Below are 19473 nucleotides of genomic sequence, written 5' to 3'. Positions count from 1 at the left end.
TGATAAGTGGTATAGATCATGGATTGAATTTTATTCATATAGCACTTTTAACAATTGACATTAATGCAAAGCAGCTTTACAAACATTCAAGAGGTGCGAGTGGCAAGGAAAATCATTAAATCATGACTCTTCTACAACTGTATACCATAAAGATAAACAGTACTAAGTGTGCTGAAAGGATGTGCAGTATTGAATAAGAGTGGTGGGATGAACACAAGACAGTCTTCATTACAAGGACAGGTTTTAGATACAAATCTACAGTGTCCAGGTGAGATTATCCACTGAAGCAAGATGAGATTTGGCAGTAAAATGTAGGATATCTGTGTGGGACTGTTAAATTCAGTCCACTGCAATCACCGAAAAGGAAATATACCTGCTCCATTTCAATGTAAATCTAAAACATTTTCTTGTGGGTTGGGGGCAGGGCAGTTGTGGTTGCTGTAAATTTCATAAAGTGCCATCTTCTGGTGAAAATCAGAATAGGAAAGGAAGCTCAAGAAATGATAAATTGCTTAAGTGGGCTCACACATCTGAGGAGCTTGCTTTCTGGTATACTGTTCAGTCAGAACAGTAAGGGCATAACTAAGCATTTGGTAAAACAAAGTGTATATCTTAGTAAACAGCAAAAAGTATTAAGGAGAGATCTGTGGTTTTGTTCTTTTTAGGGCATACAGTTCTGTGCAAAAGTCTTAGGCACATGTAAAGAAATGCTGTATATAAAAAATGGCTTAAAATAATGAAATGAAATGTTTCAATGTTAAAAAGAAATATTATAAACAGCAGTAAGCCATAATAAATGAAACCAAGTCAATATTTGGTGTGAGACGACCCTTTGCTTAAAAAAAAAAGTCTCAGGTACAATGAGTGCAGTTTTATAAGGAAATGAGCTGTAGGTTTTACTGAGCATCTTACACAACCAGCCACAGTTCTTCTGGACACTTTGACTGTCACACTCGCTTCTTAATTTTGCACCAAAACCCAGCAGCCTTCAATATATTTTCTTTTTTAATCTGAAAAGTGGTCTCTTATGTAATAAGCTGCTCAAATACGAATTTTATTTTCTGTAACATTTAATTTTGTGCTGGAAAACGAACGTCAGGAATCTAAAATGTTTTTGTATTGACCCAATAATGCAGAAGTCAAAAAATAGAAATCTATAACAAAATTTGTATATAAAAAAAGGGTGCTGAAAACTTTTGCACAGTACTGTATGTAAGATCTCAAAACACCATGTGAGTTTAAAGATCATGAAAACACAAAAGAGAATAATTATCGAGCTGGTTCAGACCATTTATTTCATCTTGGTGTAAAGATGCGAATGCTTCAGGCCTGTGAAATCATGTCATGGCCAAATTTTTAATGAAATTGTAATAGGGAAGAATGGCTCAGTAACATTTGTCACTTTTTTGGTATTCTAAAGTTCCAGCTTTTAATAGCTGATATACTTGTCTTTGAGCTTCATCCTTGAGTCACTAAGTTTTCCGGTATATATAGGTTTGTTAAATAATGTTACCATTAAACACTATTAAAAGAACCCACACTGTCAACCATTTTGAAATTCCTGTATGCCAACTAACCAGTGCATCGTAGCACAAAGATCATCGTTAAATGGTAGAGTGAGCAGCACAATGAACACACTCTCTCCTAGTTAAGATGCTTTTGGGAAACCCACCACAGTTAAGCACTGTCAAATGTCACTCATGCTAACTGTCAATTAGTCACTGATCACTATCCAGTGGACCCAGAAACCTGGAAGTGGTCCATTATTTTAATGATCAATGGCACCCTCTAGTGATTGGCTCAATTTTTACCTTGTAAACACCCATAAAAGTCAAGGGTTAGTGGATTAACTGTGGAGTCACTGAGGATGCCTCTAAATCAGATCACATGATCTACTGTGCTACTGACAAGCAGTGAGCAAAACATACCCAAAGAGTGGACTACCATTGTTTACTGAAAAGAAACATAAAGTGTTCGACATTTCCAGGTGGCACGGTGGTGCAGTGATTAGCACTGTCACATCACAGCAAGAAGATTCTGAGTTTGAACCTTGTGGCTGACTGGAGCCTTCCTATGTGGAGTTTGCATGTTCTCCCTGTGCCTGCTTGGGTTTCCTCCACATGGTCCAGTTTCCTCCCAAAGAAAGTCCAAAAATCTAAATGGCTACTCTAAATTGTCCATAGGTGTGAATATGAGAGTAAATAGATTAGATTAGATTAGATTAGATTAGATTAGATTAGATTAGATTAGATTAGATCAGATTAGAACTTTATTGATCCCTTTGGGAGGGTTCCCTCAGGGAAATTAAGATTCCAGCAGCATCATTACAGGATAAATAGAGAATAGAAAATAGAGAAAAAACTTCTAGATAAACGAAATTAAAGTATTTACATATACAAATATAAAAAGAATAAGATATGGGGAAGGGGGGGAGGGGACCAGCAGGAGAGGTATTACACATTATATTGCACATTGTCTGGTATTGCTTATTGTTAGGCTAGGCTAGGCTACTGCTCCTTCCCATCCTCTGTCCTCCTGTTACCCCTCCTCCCCCCCAGAGAGGAGGAGATGGATGGTTGTTCATCTGTGTGTTATCCTTGCAATAGATTGGTGTCCTGCCCAGGGTGTACCCTGCCTCTCACCTGAAGCGTCCCCGGCGACCCTAACAGCTAAGTGATATAGATAATGGATGGATGGATTATACATTTATTTGTTTACCCTTTTAATTATAACATATATTTAATGGACACACTCAGTGCAGATTTACATGCTCTTTGGACCTGCCTAATCCATCTTGATGCCCTACTTCTGGCTGGAGTCTTATCACATTGCTCCTGTGAAGGATGGCTCTGGACACTTACAGTTTTGCTATGATGGTTTAGGACTAGTCAAGTCAAGTCAGGTTTATTTTTATAGCGCTTTTAACAATAGACATTGTCGCAAAGCAGCTTTACAGAAAATTAAAGACTTCAAACATGAGCTGATTTTATCTGTAATGACCCCAGTGAGCAAGCCTGTGGTGATGGTGGCAAGGAAAAACTCCCTCAGATGACATGAGGAAGAAACCTCGAGAGGAACCAGACTCAAAAGGGAACCCATCCTCATTTGGGTGATAACAGACAATGTGATTATAATTAACTTGCTACTATAACAGTGTCCTATATTGTCACAAAGTATAACTGTGTAACCAGGAAATTCATTATAGTTTTAATATGAAGTCTATTTTGTTGAAGTTATAAACTGTTCATTGATGGAGACTTGAGTGCAAAATTGATCATGACAACTGCAGTCCTAAAGTTAGTGTGATGGAGGCCTCTGTCTCCATCCACGAGTGGCATCTGTAGCGCTGCCTATTGTTTCATTAAGCACGCAACACACGCTTGTTGTTTTCCTGTTTACACGCTACTTTCATTAAACAATAATATTACGGCTACGACAGCAGGGGTGCACACCTAAAGTTAGTAGCAGAGAGTAACATACACGCACACATGCATGCACGCACGCACACATATTGCCTTCATCTTTAGTGGTTCATACTTTTAAACAATTTGCTATGCCATACCCGATAAAATGGTCATTGTTGAATGTTGTTTGTACTTATCTTTGAGCGCTCTTTGTCTTCTTGTATTTTGTGTTTGGCATGTCTGTTGGTGGCGTTTCTGTGTTTGGTGGGTTGTTTGAATGGTCCGCGTAATTCCAATGCAGGGAAATGAGAGCCAAACCGAGCGGTTCAAACTTGGGGCTACTTTAGTAGTGTCTGGCCTGTGCAATGCATCGTGGGATTGGACTATACTATGGGAAGGGGGGGGGGTGTCAGTGAATGTGTTATTTATACATGCTAGATGGGCAAAAGTGCAATAATGTTTATGGTAATGTGCAGTGTTTATATGAATGTGTGATTATTGCTGCACATGTAATCCATTATGCCTTTTGTGACAATAATTGATTAATGTGCAGGGTTGATATGACCCAGGGGAGGGGCTTAGGGCCTAAAAGGGGATCCTCATTCAGTGTATGAGTGAATGAGAGGGGACAGCAAGGGTAATGTAAATTGTGGCTTTAAAAGTTCCATATGTTGTGGAAGTGCTATTTCTCCTACGTCTTTAATTATTATTATTATTATTATTATTATTATTATTATTATTTGTAATTTATTAAGTTTTTTTTGTATTATATAATCTACCTTTTCACAGCTCTTGGCAACTTTTGCATGTTTGTATGTTGGGTGCACTGTAAATAAAACACCTTGCACTAAAGTGCTATTTGTGGCGGAGCCAGTTTTTTTTTTTGTGAACCTGGACCTGGCGATTTGGCCTGTTTTACCACAAGTGGTGTCAGAAGTGGGATTGGCCAGCCACAATGGACAGTGCATACAGAGAGCAAGACGCCCAGAGGGGGAAGTTGGGCCAGATGAAGTCTGAGGAGGACTACGTTGAGGAGGAAGAAGAGGAAGAGCAGCCTGTGGTATGCCGAAAGATCACTGCCAGCACTCCTGAGAACCATCATCCTATGGCACAGAGCCCTGCAGCAGCAGGAGCAGCAGCCTCACATGAAGTAGATCTGGCGGGGCTGTTAAAAGACTTTCTCACCACCCAGCAACGGAGAGAGGAACGGTTTTTGGCGGAGATCCGAGGCTTGGCCACACACCTCGTCCAAGAGCAACCTGAGCAACAACCACAACCTCAGATGACCCCGGGGGCTGTAACTTCAGTGTCAGAGAGTCCACAGATGGGCCTTCCTGCACCACTTCCTCGGTGTCCTACTGCCAGAGATTCTTTGCCGGACTCAATTGCTGAGTCCATGCCTGCACCTGTCCCACCGGAAAGAGTGAGGCGGAAGGAGCCGAAGATGCCTCTGTATCAGCATGGTAAGGACATAGAGAACTACCTGCTGAGGTTCGAGCGTATGGCCAAAACTTGGGCCTGGCCAGAGGAGGAGTGGGCATGTTGCTTGGTGCCATTGCTGACAGGGAAGGCGTTGGAGGCATATACAGCCATGGACAAGGAAAAGTCTAACACCTATGAAGACCTGAGGGAGGCGTTGCTGGTGAAGTTCGACATTACCCCAGAGACATATCGACAGCGCTTTAGGGAGCTCACTGCACCGCCGGGAGAGACCCCTACAGAGACCTACAATCGCTTGAAGCGTCTTTACCGCCGGTGGATTCGGCCAGAGCAGCACTCAAAGGAGGAGGTCGGTGAGCTGATTATCCTGGAGCAGCTGCTACAAGTATTGCCTTACGACGTCAGAACCTGGGTCAAGGAGCACGAGCCAGAGAATGGACTGGCAGCAGCAAAACTTGCCTTGCAGTATCTGAATGCTCATCGGAGGGGCCAACTACGATCTCAAGCACACCATCCACCCACTGGTCCTCAAGCATACAGAGTGGCTACTGCAGTCAGACACCCCAAAGACTTTCAGGACAATAAAGGTACTTCTGTTGGGGGTGGGCCTGTAAAAGGGGACAGTGTCTGTAATGTGGGTCAAGGGCTGGTTTGTTTTTACTGTCAGCAACCAGGTGATAAGGCTGTTGTTTGTCCGGTGCGTAAACCTAAGTTCAATTGATTCTGCTATGTACCAAGGAAGGGGGACAGTTTTTGTGGGGAGGAAGATGTTACTGACATGAAATGTGAAATTGTTGTGAATGGTCAAGTAGTCCAAGCATTAATTGACACTGGGAGTTCCATGACTCTCATAAGGAAATGTCTTGTCCCCTTTTGATGCTGTCAACTATGAGAGAAAAACTATTGTACAGTGTGTGCATGGTGACAAGAAAGAGTACCCCACAATGGAGGTAACAGTAATGGTGAGTGGACAAAGATACTTGATAAGTGCTGGGGTGGTAGAGGGTCTGCCTGCTGATATAATAATAATAATAATAATACATCTGTTTTGTATAGCGCTTTTCATGATACTCAAAGATGCTTTACAGGAGGTTCAAACACACACACACACACACACACACACACACACACACACACACACAGACAACAGATAAATAGGAAGGTGATCTGCAGGAAGGTGACGTGTCAAGTATCATATGCAGTCTTGAACAGGTGGGTTTTGAGATGGCGCTTGAAGGAAAGTAGTGTATCAGAGTTACGGATGGCCAGGGGGAGGGAGTTCCAGAGGGTAGGGGCAGCGATGGCGAAGGCTCTGTCTCCGAGGGTCCGGTACTTGGACGTGGTGATGGGAGTAAGGAAGTTGGCATCTGCAGAGCGTAGTCGGCGGGTAGGGGAGTGGCGATGGAGGAGATCAGTCAGGTACGAGGGTGCAAGGTTGTTGAGGGCCTTGTAGGTGATGAGGAGGATCTTGAAGTGTATGCATTGTTTTATGGGAAGCCAGTGAAGTTGACGGAGGACAGGGGTGATATGCTCTCTGGAGGGGGAACGGGTGAGCAGCCGGGCAGCAGAGTTTTGAACACATTGTAGTTTTTGAAGAACAGTGGAGGGGAGGCCATACAGGATGCTATTGCAGTAGTCGAGTCTGGAGGTGATAAAGGCATGAATTAATGTCTCTGCAGCAGGGGTGGAAAGAGTAGGTCGCAGGCGTGCAATGTTTCATAGGTGAAAGAAGGATGTTTTGGTTACATGGTTAATGTGTGATTTAAAAGAGAGTGCAGGGTCCATGTAGATTCCAAGGTTTCTGACGAGGGGGGAGGGAGTGACAGAGTGACCATCGATACAGAGTGAGAAGTTCTGACAGGTGGGAAGGATGGATTTTGGGCCAAAGATGATGATCTCAGTTTTATTGCTGTTTAGTTTGAGAAAGTTGTGGTTCATCCAGGTTTTAATGTCAGTAAGGCAGCGAGTGAGGGTGAAGAGGATGGCAGGGGAGATGGTTTTGGTGGTGATGTAAAGCTGGGTATCGTCGGCATAACAGTGGAATTGGAGTCCATGGCACCGGATGATGTGTCCAAGTGGAAGCATGTACAGAATGAAGAGAATGGGGCCCAGGACTGAACCTTGAGGGACTCCATGTACGACAGGGGTGGTGTGGGATTTATGATGATTGATCGTGATATAGTGGTCTTTCAGACAGGTAGGATTTGAACCAGGAGAGGGTGGTGTTGGTGATGCCAATGGATTCTAGACGGTTGAGAAGGATGGAGTGATTGAATGTGTCGAAGGCAGCACTGAGGTCAAGGAGGAGGAGGATGGTGAGGGAGCCAGAGTCAGAGGAAAGAAGGAGATCATTGGTGACTTTGAGGAGGGCTGTTTCGGTGCTATGGTGGGTGCGAAAACCAGATTGGAATGTTTCATACAGGTTGTTTGAGAGGAGGTGGGTCTTGAGTTGAGTTGCAACGGCTCTTTCCAGAAGTTTTGACAGAAATGTAAGGTTGGAGATGGGTCTGTAGTTGTTGGGATCATCGGAGTCGAGGCCAGGTTTTTTAAGAAGAGGAGTGATGGCTGCCAGTTTAAGAGGTGGAGGGACTATGCCAGAGGTGAGGGAGGAGTTGATGATGTCTGTGATGAGTGGGGCGAGGGGGGTGAAGCAGTCTTTGACAATATATGGTCTTAGGAAGGGATCTGCCAGTGTTGTCTGATCTTTTAAGGGTAACAAAAAATGAAGAATTGTCTGATGTCCAGATTTCCTGTCCAGTGATGACAAGGGCCCAAACACAAGCTGGTCTTCAGCCTCTGCCAGACTCGTGTAGTAGTCTGTGCCAGGGTGGGACTAAAGGCCCCAGGAAGACACGCCGACAACGGCGTTTGGAAAAATATGCTGGTTCTCCTATAGTCAAAACTGATGTGTCGGGGCTTGATGCTGGGGATTGGGTGGTTCCAGATAATTTGGGGGCCTTACAACATGCTGATGTGTCACTAAAAGCATTAATGGAGGAAGCAGAAGGAAAGTCTGAGGGGCCAGATGGGGAAAGGGTGTTGATAGAGAATGGCTTTTTATATGTTGAGGATGAGAAAATGAAACGTTTAGTGCTACCTACCACATGCCGACCTCTAGCTCTCCACCTTGCACACACCATGCCATGGGCTGGACACCTGGCTCTGCAAAAGACCTACCTCAGGTTAGCGTCAAGATTTTATTGGCCCTCTATGTATACAGATGTACGTGCCTATTGTGCTTCATGTCCTGTCTGTCAGAAAACAGGTGCCATTCATAGGCATGACAGAGTGCCTCTGAATCCATTGCCTGTGATCTCCATGCCCTTCAAGCATATTACCATGGACATGGTGGGCCCCTTGGAGAAGAGCAGCACTGGTTACCAGTACATTCTAGTCATCTGTGATTATGCAACTAGGTACCCTGAGGCCTTCCCACTTCATTCGATCACCACCCCAAAGGTCATCAGTGCGCTGTTTTCCAGGGTGGGGTTTCCAGAAGAGGTGTTGACGGACCAAGGCACAAACTTCACATTAGGGCTGATGCGGCAACTACAGCGACAACTAGGCATCCAGGCAATTTGGACTAGTCCCTACCATCCACAGATGGACGGGCTTGTGGAGAGATTTAATCAGACCCTCAAGAATATGCTGAGGAAGTTCGTCTCTGATGCAGGAAAAGACTGGGACAAATGGCTGCCTTTTCTCCTATTCACTTACAGGGAGGTGCCCCAGGCACCTACCGGGTTTTCCCCATTTGAGTTGGTCTACGGGTGGCAAGTCCAGGGCCCCTTAGACCTCTTAAAGAAGACCTGGGAGGGGCCAAAGTCAACCTCCCCTGAGGGGGGCATCATACAGTATGTCCTGCAGATGAGGGACCACCTGCAGAGGTACAGAGAGGAGGCCGCGGAGAATTTGGAGAAGGCCCAGAAGGCCCAGAAGCTGTGGTATGACCAGTATGCCAGGCATCATGAGTACAAGCCTGGTCAGAAGGTTCTCCTGCTGCTCCCCTCAAGCACCAGCAAGCTCCTAGCAAAGTGGCAGTGCCCATATATCATTACAAGGAAAATGGGCCTGGTCACATATGAAGTTCACCACCCAGAAAAAGGCAAGTCTACCCAGGTGTATCATGTGAACCTATTAAAAGAGTGGAAAGAGGATCGAGTTTCAGAGGCTAAAGTGATGATGGTGCGGAAAGTGGACATAGCTGAGGAGAATGGAGATGATTTGGAGACCTGGCAGCATGAGGGGCGGGTAAGCCTGGAACATCTGAATGTGGAGCAAAGGACTCAGGTCCTAGAGACCTTTGGCAACTTCCCATCCTTGTTTCAGCCCAGGCCTGGCCGTACAGGGGTACTGGAACACCAAATTCATCTCAAGGATGACATCCCAATTCGGCAGCACCCATATTGGGTGCCAGAGTGTCTGGTGTCAGGATTGAAGGCCGAGATCCAAACCATGCATGAACTGGGGGTCATCGAACCCTCCACCAGTGAGTGGAGCAGCCTGATTGTGGTGGTCCCGAAAAAAATGGCTCCCTCAGAGTATGCATGGACTTTCGGAAGCTGAATGCAGTGTCCAGGTTTGATGCCTATCCTATGCCCTGCATCGACGATCTGCTGGAGAGAATAGGTCAGGCATGTTACATCACAACCCTGGACCTATGTAAAGGCTACTGGCAAGTGCCACTGGAGAAGCGGTCCAGAGAGTATACAGCCTTCCGGACGCCAGCCAGACTCTTCCAGTTCACCGTTATGCTGTTTGGGCTCCATGGGGCCCCTGCAACGTTCCAGCGGCTGATGGACCGCATCCTGCAAGGCTGCGATGACTGCTGTGCAGCATACCTGGACGATGTTGTCATTTACAGCCGGACCTGGTTTGAACATCTTCAGCATCTCCAGAGGGTACTGTGCCAAATCCAAGAGGCAGGGCTGATGTTAAATGTCCAGAAATGTGAGTGGGCCAAGAAGGAAGTAAAGTATCTTGGATACCTGGTTGGCAACGGGGAGGTCTGGCCACAGGTGAATAAGGTGGAGGCTATATCCAGCAGCGCTCGTCCACGCACAAGGAAACAAATTCGTTCATTCCTGGGCCTTGTTGGGTGGTATCGACGGTTTATTCCCAACTTTTCCACCATCGCGGCCCCTCTGACTGACCTCACCAGTAAAGCAGCCAGAAACCCAGTTGTGTGGACAGAGGAATGTGAGTATGCATTTACCACTCTTAAGAAATGCCTGTGTTCATCCCCAGTTGTCCAAAGCCCAGACTTCACACAACGGTTCCTAGTGCAGGTGGATGTTTCCTCTGTAGGCATTGGAGCCGTGCTGTCCCAAGGGAAACAGGGAGAAGAACAACCAGTCCTGTATCTGAGTCGGAAACTGTTGCCCAGAGAGCAGAGGTACTCCACAATAGAAAAGGAGTGCCTAGCAATCAAATGGGCGCTGGACAGCTTGGGGTACTACCTGCTTGGGAGGGAGTTTGATCTTGATACGGACCATCGTGCCCTGACGTGGATCCAGACCATGAAGGACCATAATGCCCGGGTGACGAGATGGTACCTTGCATTACAGCCTTACAGGTTTACCATCCGCCATAAATCAGCTAAACATAATCTGTTGGCTGACTATCTATCCAGATTGCCAACACTCAGCAATCTAGGAGAGGGGGAAGGTAATGTGACAGAGGCCTCTGTCTCCGTCCACGAGCGGCATCTGTAGCGCTGCCTATTGTTTCATTAAGCACGCAACACACGCTTGTTGTTTTCCTGTTTACACACTACTTTCATTAAACAATAATATTATGGCTATGACAGCGGGGGTGCACACCTAAAGTTAGTAGCAGAGAGTAACATACACGCACACATGCATGCACACACATTGCCTTCATCTTTAGTGGTTCATACTTTTAAACAATTTGCTATGCCATACATGATAAAATGGTCATTGTTGAATGTTGTTTGTACTTATCTTTGAGCGCTCTTTGTCTTCTTGTATTTTGTGTTTGGCGTGTTTGTTGGTGGCGTTTCTGTGTTTGGTGGGTTGTTTGAATGGTCCGCATAATTCCAATGCAGGGAAATTAGAGCCAAACCGAGCGGTTCAAACTTGGGGCTACTTTAGTAGTGTCTGGCCTGCACAATGCATCGTGGGATTGGACTATACTATGGGAAGGGGGGGGGGGGGGTTCAGTGAATGTGTTATTTATACATGCTAGATGGGCAAAAGTTCAATAACGTTTATGGTAAAGTGTTTATATGAATGTGTGATTATTGCTGCACATGTAATCCATTATGCCTTTTGTGACAATAATTGATTAATGTGCAGGGTTGGTATGACCCAGGGGAGGGGCTTAGGGCCTAAAAGGGGATCCTCATTCAGTGTATGAGTGAGTGAGAGGGGACAGCAAGGCTAATGTAAATTGTGGCTCTAAAAGTTCCATATGTTGTGGAAGTGCTATTTCTCCTACGTCTTTAATTATTATTATTATTATTATTATTATTATTATTATTATTATTTGTAATTTATTAAGTTTTTTTGTATTATATAATCTACCTTTTCACTGCTCTTGGCAACTTTTGCATGTTTGTATGTTGGGGGCACTGTAATGGCCCTTTTCCACTACCCTTTTTCAGCTCACTTCAGCTCGCTTCAGCTCACTTCAGCCCGACACGGCTCGCGTTTCGACTACCAAAAACCAGCACGACTCAGCTCGCTTCAGCCCTGCTTAGCCCCTAAAACTCGCACAGTTTTGGAGTGGGGCTGAAGCGAGCCAAACCGTGCCGAGTGAGGCTGGGGGCGTGAGCAGACACTCCCCTGTGCACTGATTGGTGAGGAGGAGTGTCCTCACATGCCCACACACGCCCCGCGAGCACGCTGGGATCTGTAAACACCGCAAACCCGGAAGAAGAATAATTACGAATTACGAGAATTTCTGAAGCCTTATGCGCCTCGCCTCATCTATACGCTCTTGCCAGTATCTGTTGGCCACAGCACCAAGACCAGCAACACTAACGACTCCATGTCCTCCATGTTTATTGTTTACTATTCGGGTCGTGAGACTACCGCTTAAAAGATCACTGAATCAGTGACATACAGAGCATCGTGGACGAGTTTGCGGAGCGCAAGGCTCGTCGTATGCCCTTCAAATAATGCGCACAGTAGGCTATTGATGTTTTATTATGAGCCATGTACAGTATGTCGCCTAATGTTTTTTTGTTTCTGAGTTACATGTTCGTTTGAAGGACTTAATGTACAAAATAACATAGTTGCACCCCGTAGTGTTGAAATTGGTAAACACAGTGCATTCAGTGAGGTTTGCACCGCCCTCCTTTTATTTCTGACTCTTCCTGTCACCGTTGCAACCTCTGAGCGCTCATTCGTATGCCCTTCAAATAATGTGCGCAGTATAGGCTATTGATGTTTTATTATGAGCCATGTACAGTATCCTAATGTTTTTTGTTTCTGAGTTACATGTTCGTTTGAAGGACTTGATGTACTAAATAACATAGTTGCACCCAGTAGTGTTGAAATTGGTAAACACCGCAGTTGCAGACATTTTGTAGCCTAAAATGATGTTATGATAAGCTTTAATAAAGGGCCCGGTCATTTGCCCCGCCCCCGGCCCGGCTCTGACTTGTTCCGCCACTGTCACTGATGTTACTGTTTGCGCTGCTTAACGACATCACGTGACGTCCACCCACTTTCGCTAACTCCACCCAATGTGTCCACCCACTTCCAGCCAGCACGGTTCAGCGCGGTTGTAGTCGAAATGCAACTCCAACAGCCCTGCTCAGCTCGACTCAGCTCGACTCAGCACGGCACAACTCAGCCGCGTTTGTAGTGGAAAAGCGGCATAAGTAAAACACCTTGCACTAAAGTGCTATTTGTGGCAGAGACAGTTTTTTTTTGTGAACCTGGACCTGGCGATTTGGCCTGTTTTACCACAGTTAGCAAGTTAACTGTAGTCCTCAGCCATAGTTGGAAGCACAGGTGTTACTTGCAGGGCATTTCTACCTGTCGCACCTTTGCCGGTGCCAGTGGGCCAGCCACAGGGTTGTCAGCTGGGAGCCACCCTTCACAGATGTTTTGGCCCTTCAAACCCAGAACATCTCTAGGTCATGGGGCAGTAATAGGGATGGCTCCCTACCGCTCCCTGTGGCTAGCCCTAAGATCCTTGGTTCCCCCACTTTAGGTCTCTTCTTCTGAACCAGAGCCAGAAGCTTCCTTTCTCTGCCTCCTCAGCCAGTTCCCTGAGGGCCTTCTTCTGCTTGGGCCCGGTGACTCCAAGGGTCTTCAGTAGCTGCTGAGTGGATTTTCCAATGAAGCCTCTGCATCCAACTTTGACAGGGTAGGTACATACCTTCCACCCTGCTTCTGTACAAGTTGCTGCAAGCTTGCTGTACTTCTCCTCTTTTCTTTCAAAGGCTGCCTCCATCATTTCTTCCCATGGTACTGTGAGTTCTGCCAAGATTACCTTCTTAGCAGAGGTGGACCACAGAACGATATCTGGCTGTAGGGAAGTAATGACTATTTCGGGAGGGAACTTGAGCTGCTGGTCGAGGTCAACCTTCATCTGCCACTCACATCCAGATTTCAAGATGGACCCCGCCCTCTGGCTGATGTTTCCTGCTTCCACTCCTTGTTTAATGAAACCTATCCATGGTTTGGAGGATGATGGGCTGGCTCTGTTGGATTTGAGCCTGCATTCTTTGAACACCTCTGCCAGTTCCAGGAGCACTTGGTCATGGCGCCATCTGTATCAGCCCTGGGTCAGAGCTGTTTTGCAGCCAGTGAGGATGTGCTACAAGCTTGGATTTTGTGCGTCACAAAGGCTGCAGCAGGTTTCTGAAAGCTCACTCACAACCTGCCATACGTGTTACTATGGGCAGTCTGTGGTAAAAAAAAAATTGGCAAAACCATGCTTGCAACTTGCGTGACCCTTGCGTGTGTTCAGTGCCATAGAAGGTCGTAGACTGGCCGTGGAGACTTTTGGTCCTGCACATGCAAATTCTACGGGTCTTGCAAAAAATCAAGAATGCATACACTATGTATGGGACCCGTACTCCTTTTGTATGCCTGAACCAAGTCAGCAGCACGGCTAGTAGGGACTTTGCGATGACAGTAAGACGCACGAGTGACACATGGTCATTGTACAAGTGATGTGCCTCAGAAGTACTACACAAGTACTCCACACTTGCTATTTGTGTGGCCCCCAAGACAGAAGTACAACTCATTTTCTACCCCTATGTGTGGCGTGCATGCAGCGCACGCGACCCACACGTGACACAAAGGACAAGACTCTGGGTATATATATTGGGGAGGAACCAAGGAACTGATCATGTAACATGTAGCATTGTAGAAGGGAAGAAGATGGCTGTCGCCATACCGCTGCAACGACTGAGGGAGTTGGACCCTTATAGGCAGATGATAGATGCTGAGGAGCAGCATGAAGCTATATTGTTCTTCAGCCGAAAGACAAATGCAGAATGCTGCAGGCACACTTGTTTTATACCCATTCCTGGCTTGCATCACATGCAAGTCATGAGTGATTATCACGTGCTAATCACATGCGTCACACATGCTTCACAAGTGCGGCCCGTACTTGTAATGCAGGAAACTGGTAAAATGCAAGTCATATGCACTCCACACTCACTGAACATGCACTGATCAGGTGCATCATACATACACTTTCCACAGGCTAACGGTGCAATTTTCCCATGCCTCAAGGAAGTCAGGCATGCAACATGTACTTGACAAGTACTTTGCCCGTACTCCTCCCCCAAACTTTTCCCTGGGTTCACCATGATCCTGCGGCACAGCTGCGAGCTACCAAACCCTGCGACCCGTGTATGTCCAAAACACTTATGGCGGGTTGTGAGTGTGGCATGAGCTGTACCAGAGGTGCAAATTCCGGGGGCTTGGGAGGGTGTCATAGATGGACCTGATAAGGAAGCTCAGTCTTGCTTGAGGGATCTTCCACATATCGGCCCACTTTATGACTCTGTTGGTAACTGCCTCCCAGTTTGTCCACCTTCCTTGCTGATGCTGGCTCACAGCTCTGACCCTTAGCTCTTCATCCTCCATTCTGGTGACTTCTGAGACCACCAGCTCTTTCCTCTCCTTTTTCATGGCTTTGGACCACATCTTGGGGGTGGTCCCCACCCTAGCCCTGCCTTGCCCTGCTGTAACTGCCCAACTATTTCCCAGTATTGTAGTTGGCTGATAGCCTGGTCCACTGCTTGTTCAGCCCTCCATTTGCACACTGTTTGCACAGATGCCTTGGCTTGTTGCACAACTGGATTGGGTGAGTCTCTCAGCTCAAACACGAGCCTCACCTTTTCCAGCTTGTAGCCCATATTGAGTGACTTCAGTAGTAAGTGGAGTGTGTTCTTTCCAAACAGGGCAGCACTGGAGAGACAGCAAGGTAGACCTAGCCACTTGCGGATGTAGTTGTTTGCTCTCAGGTCCATCCTCTGTACTGTTGTTGCAGAGATTTCACTCAGCTTCAGCAGCCACATCAGGTGATGGTAAAGGGTGAATTGATAGTGAATTGATAAACGTATTACTGTAAGTGTCCAGAGCCATCTTCCAAGTGCAACTTTTGACTGTTCATTTGGGGCTATCCTCCACAGGAGCAAGGTGATGAGACTCCAGTCAGTTGTAGGGCATCAGGATGGATCAGGCAGATCCCAGGAGCAGAAGAGGTCAGCATCTCGGTCTCAGGATCGACATGTAACTCAGAGGGATAGACAGAGTGAAGGGGGAGGGGGGCACAAGTTGTTAGGTAAACAATTGCCATGATAACTTTAGGACTGCAGTTATCATGAACAATTTTGCACTTAAGTTTCCATCAGTGAACAGTTTATAACTTCAACAAAACAGACTTCATGTTAAAGCTATAATGAATTTCCTGGTTACACAGTTGTACTTTGTGACTATATAGGATACAGTTATAGAAGGAAGTTATTTATAATCACGCTATCTGTTATCACCCAGATGAGGATGAGTTCCCTTTTGAGTCTGGTTCCGCTCAAGGTTTCTTCCTCGTGTCCTCTGAGGGAGCTTTTCCTTGCCACTGTCGCCACAGGCTTGCTCATCAGGGATAAATACATTTATTAGGGATAAAATTAGTTTATATGTTTAAAGTCTTTATTTTTTCTGTAAAGCTGCTTTGTGACAATGTCTGTTGTTAAAAGCACTGTACAAATAAACTGACTTGATTTGACTTGACTTTATGTATGTAACATAAAATATCTAAATATTAGACTCGTTATAGTCAGGTTTATTACAAACTGTAGAGCTCTAACTCATCACTGTGTCTTATACAGCAAAGTAAAGTGGCCATCTTTATATGTGCGTAGGCTCGGTCATTGGTATGTGCTAATTTACAAGGCTATTCTTGAGATGACTCCATCTTACTTATCATTACTTTTAATCTTGAATAATAGGGCCTACAGTCTTCGCTCTCAGGACTTGTTTCATTTTACTGTTCCTAAGGTGAGAACAGAAATGGGAAAGAAAGCTTTTAGATTTTCTGCTCCAAGTACATGGAATAGTCTGCAGGCAGAGCTCAAACTTCAAAGTCTGGTATCTCTGAATGCATTCAAATCCATGATAAATTCCATTACATCCAGGTTTCAGGAGTGCAAATGTTTTATTGGAGAGCAAATATCTGACTAAACCTTGTAAATTTACTAGTTTTGATTTTGAACTTCAGGTTTTGTCTGTTTTGATGTGACGATGTAATTATGTTTTTGTTTGTGTTTGTTAGATTTAAAGCCATGATTTAAGTTAGTTTTATAGCTACACGTGATTTAGGATTGTTAGACTTTATGATTTAATATTTTAGAGCTTTTAAGATCCTTTATTATTTTAGACTAACCTGACCTTCCTCTTTGCTAGACATAAACATGGTGTCTTGTTTAAAATTGTTGTGAAAATATCTCGCACGCTTTGACGTGCATAAATGCTGAAATTGCTGAATCGCTGATATGAATATTATTTTGCTTATGATTGAAGGTTTCATTCACACACACATATTGTAAGGTTTTATTCCTTTGTAAGGATAAATAATTGTAAGTATTTATTCTTGACCAAGAAGGCAGTAATTTATTTTGTGACAAAATTGTAAAGATTTATTCTTAATATTGTTCTGTTCTGTTCTTCCCTAAGTGTTGCGCCTTAAAGTGGTGGGGAAGTTTGTGTGGCTTGATGATCCTAATAGCTATACCAGTTGGGACCTAGGTCCCTGGCAGGTTCTACCTTGCTGGGCAGGTACTAGGGGAAAGTCCAGACAAATTGCAATACCTGGTCCTCCAGGTTGGGGGTTTGGTAATAGGCCTGTAAAAATTGTAACTACCAGTGGACCCTGATATGAGCTCTTTTGAATAGTGTCCTATGGCTGAGTATCCAGAGCAATCTGCTTATCACCGAGTGGAGTTGCGCCCGCGGTGATTATTAGCATTGTCAAGTCAAATGTATCACACAACAGTAATGGAAAAGGATAATTACAATCAAAATGTAAATAGAGTGGACAGTTCTGATGGCCCAACAATAGTTGAGATGGATGAAGATATCTCCTTAAACCCAAATGGGAGGGGGATGCTGGATGGCAACAGAAGGTCCAATGCTCTTCTACGTTGCAGAAAGACTCTACAAGTGGCAAGTTTCAATGCAAACACCTTACGTGAAGAAGCAAGAGTACTAGAACTTGCACACTGCGTAGAGAAATGTCAAATCGATATAACGGGAGTACAAGAACATCGCAAAGTGCTCGAGGATGCAGAAATAATAGAGATGGAGAGAGTTGAAAGCAGATACCTTATAGTTTCCTCAGCATGGAGAAATGACATGCAGGCATCGGTAGGGGGAGTAGGTCTGATTATTAGCACTAAGGCACGTAAAGCTCTACGCAGAACAGAAAGACACTCCAAACGAATCCTCCTTGCTGAATTTGACAGTAATCCAATAACAACTGTGGTTGTAGTGTACTCACCCACCAACTCAGCCCTACTTGAAGAAACCGAAGAATTCTACGATGATTTGCACTCACTCCTGCGAAGTGTCCCAACTCACAACTTCCTCATAGTCCTTGGAGACTTTAACGCTAGGATTGGCAAGGAGGATGTTCCATTCCCATACCACTCCACCACAAATAGGAACGGGGAACTCCTGGTAGAGCTGATGTCCGAGCATGACCTGTTAGCAATGAACACACAGTTTTGCAAAAAGCGTAGAAAGCTCTGGATGTTTAAGGATCGAGGAACGGGGGCACTGAGACAGTTGGACTATGTACTAGTACGCAAAAAGTGGAGAAATTCCATTCATAACTCGGAAGCCTATAGCTCCTTCAAGAAGGTTGGATCAGACCACAAAGCTGTCATTGCTAAAATAAAGCTAAGTTTAAGAGTGTCAAAATCTAAACAGCAAGTTAAGTATGATTGGGGTGCCTTTGTGTTGGACGCGACTTTACAAGGGAAGTACACATTTAAGGTCTGTAACAGATATCAAGAGTTAAGCAAGATTGAAGACATCACTGAATGCTATGAAAGTTTCTGCAAAGTAAACCAAGAAGCTATGGAAGAACTTGTTCCAAGGAAAGCGAAGAGAAAAAGATCTGCAAGGTCAAAACACCCAGAGATTTTAGTGGCAAGGCAGGAACTAGTTGAAGCAAGTGAAAACCTCAACGAGGAAGTAATAGAGAGCGTAGAAAGGCTCAACCTTGCCAAAAGAGTACTCTTCGAAACATACGATCTTATTAAAGAACAAGAACTGGAGGAAATGAGCAGACGGATAGAACAGTGTCATGAAGAGGCTAGATATGGAGAGGTATGGAAAGTTGTAAATGAGATGACAGGACGAAGGAAGTGCAGAGAAGGCCAGCTACATGGTGCAAATGCTGAAGAAAGAGTAACATCATGGTACAACCACTTCAGAGATCTTCTTGGCAAAGTCCCTGAAATTAATGACGATCAAGATGAAAGTATATAGGCAATCTTTAGCGACCTAGGCATAGATGATGGTCCTTTTACACAATCTGAGCTGCTGAGAGTGACGCGAGCACTAAAGAATAACAAGAGCGCCGGGCCGGACGGCATTCCTCCCGAAGTGCTTAAATATGGTGATCTGGATGAATTCATACTCGATTTTAGCAACAGAGCATTAATGGAGGGGTCTAGACCTGAGCAGTGGTCACTCTCGCACATACGACCAGTCCCTAAACCAGGAAATCTCTCTACAACCGATAACTACCGTGGTATAAGTATGACGTGCATCATTTCAAAGATCATGAACAGGATGATCCTCAATCGCATAAGAGACAAGCTTGACTCATTCTTAAGACCAAATCAGAACGGATTTAGGCAGGGCCGATCTACACTTTATCAGATCCTAGTACTTCGTCGAATAATCGAAGAAACTAAGAAGAACAACCTGTCCGTAGTAATGATCTTCATAGACTTTAGAAAGGCATTTGATAGCATACACAGAGGGAAAATGATTAAAATCCTGCAAGCCTATGGCATTCCACCGCGACTGCTCAATGCAATCGAGCAAATGTACACCAACACACGAGCAAAAGTAATCTCGCCGGATGGAATAACTGAAGAATTCGAAATAAAAGCTGGCGTACTACAAGG

General features: G+C 45.0%; 1 protein-coding gene across 1 annotated transcript; it reads left to right on the top strand.

Annotated features, from left to right (window-relative positions):
- Positions 1 to 17398: 17398 nt before the first annotated feature.
- Positions 17399 to 18826, top strand: LOC132884589 (craniofacial development protein 2-like). The gene has a single exon (XM_060918440.1). It carries the CDS (start codon positions 17399 to 17401, stop codon positions 18824 to 18826), a length of 1428 nt encoding a protein of 475 aa, XP_060774423.1.
- Positions 18827 to 19473: the final 647 nt, after the last annotated feature.

This window comes from Neoarius graeffei, chromosome 4 (assembly GCF_027579695.1).
Source record: "Neoarius graeffei isolate fNeoGra1 chromosome 4, fNeoGra1.pri, whole genome shotgun sequence".
Taxonomy (NCBI): domain Eukaryota; kingdom Metazoa; phylum Chordata; class Actinopteri; order Siluriformes; family Ariidae; genus Neoarius; species Neoarius graeffei.
This window is presented reverse-complemented; position numbering and strand designations above follow the sequence as displayed.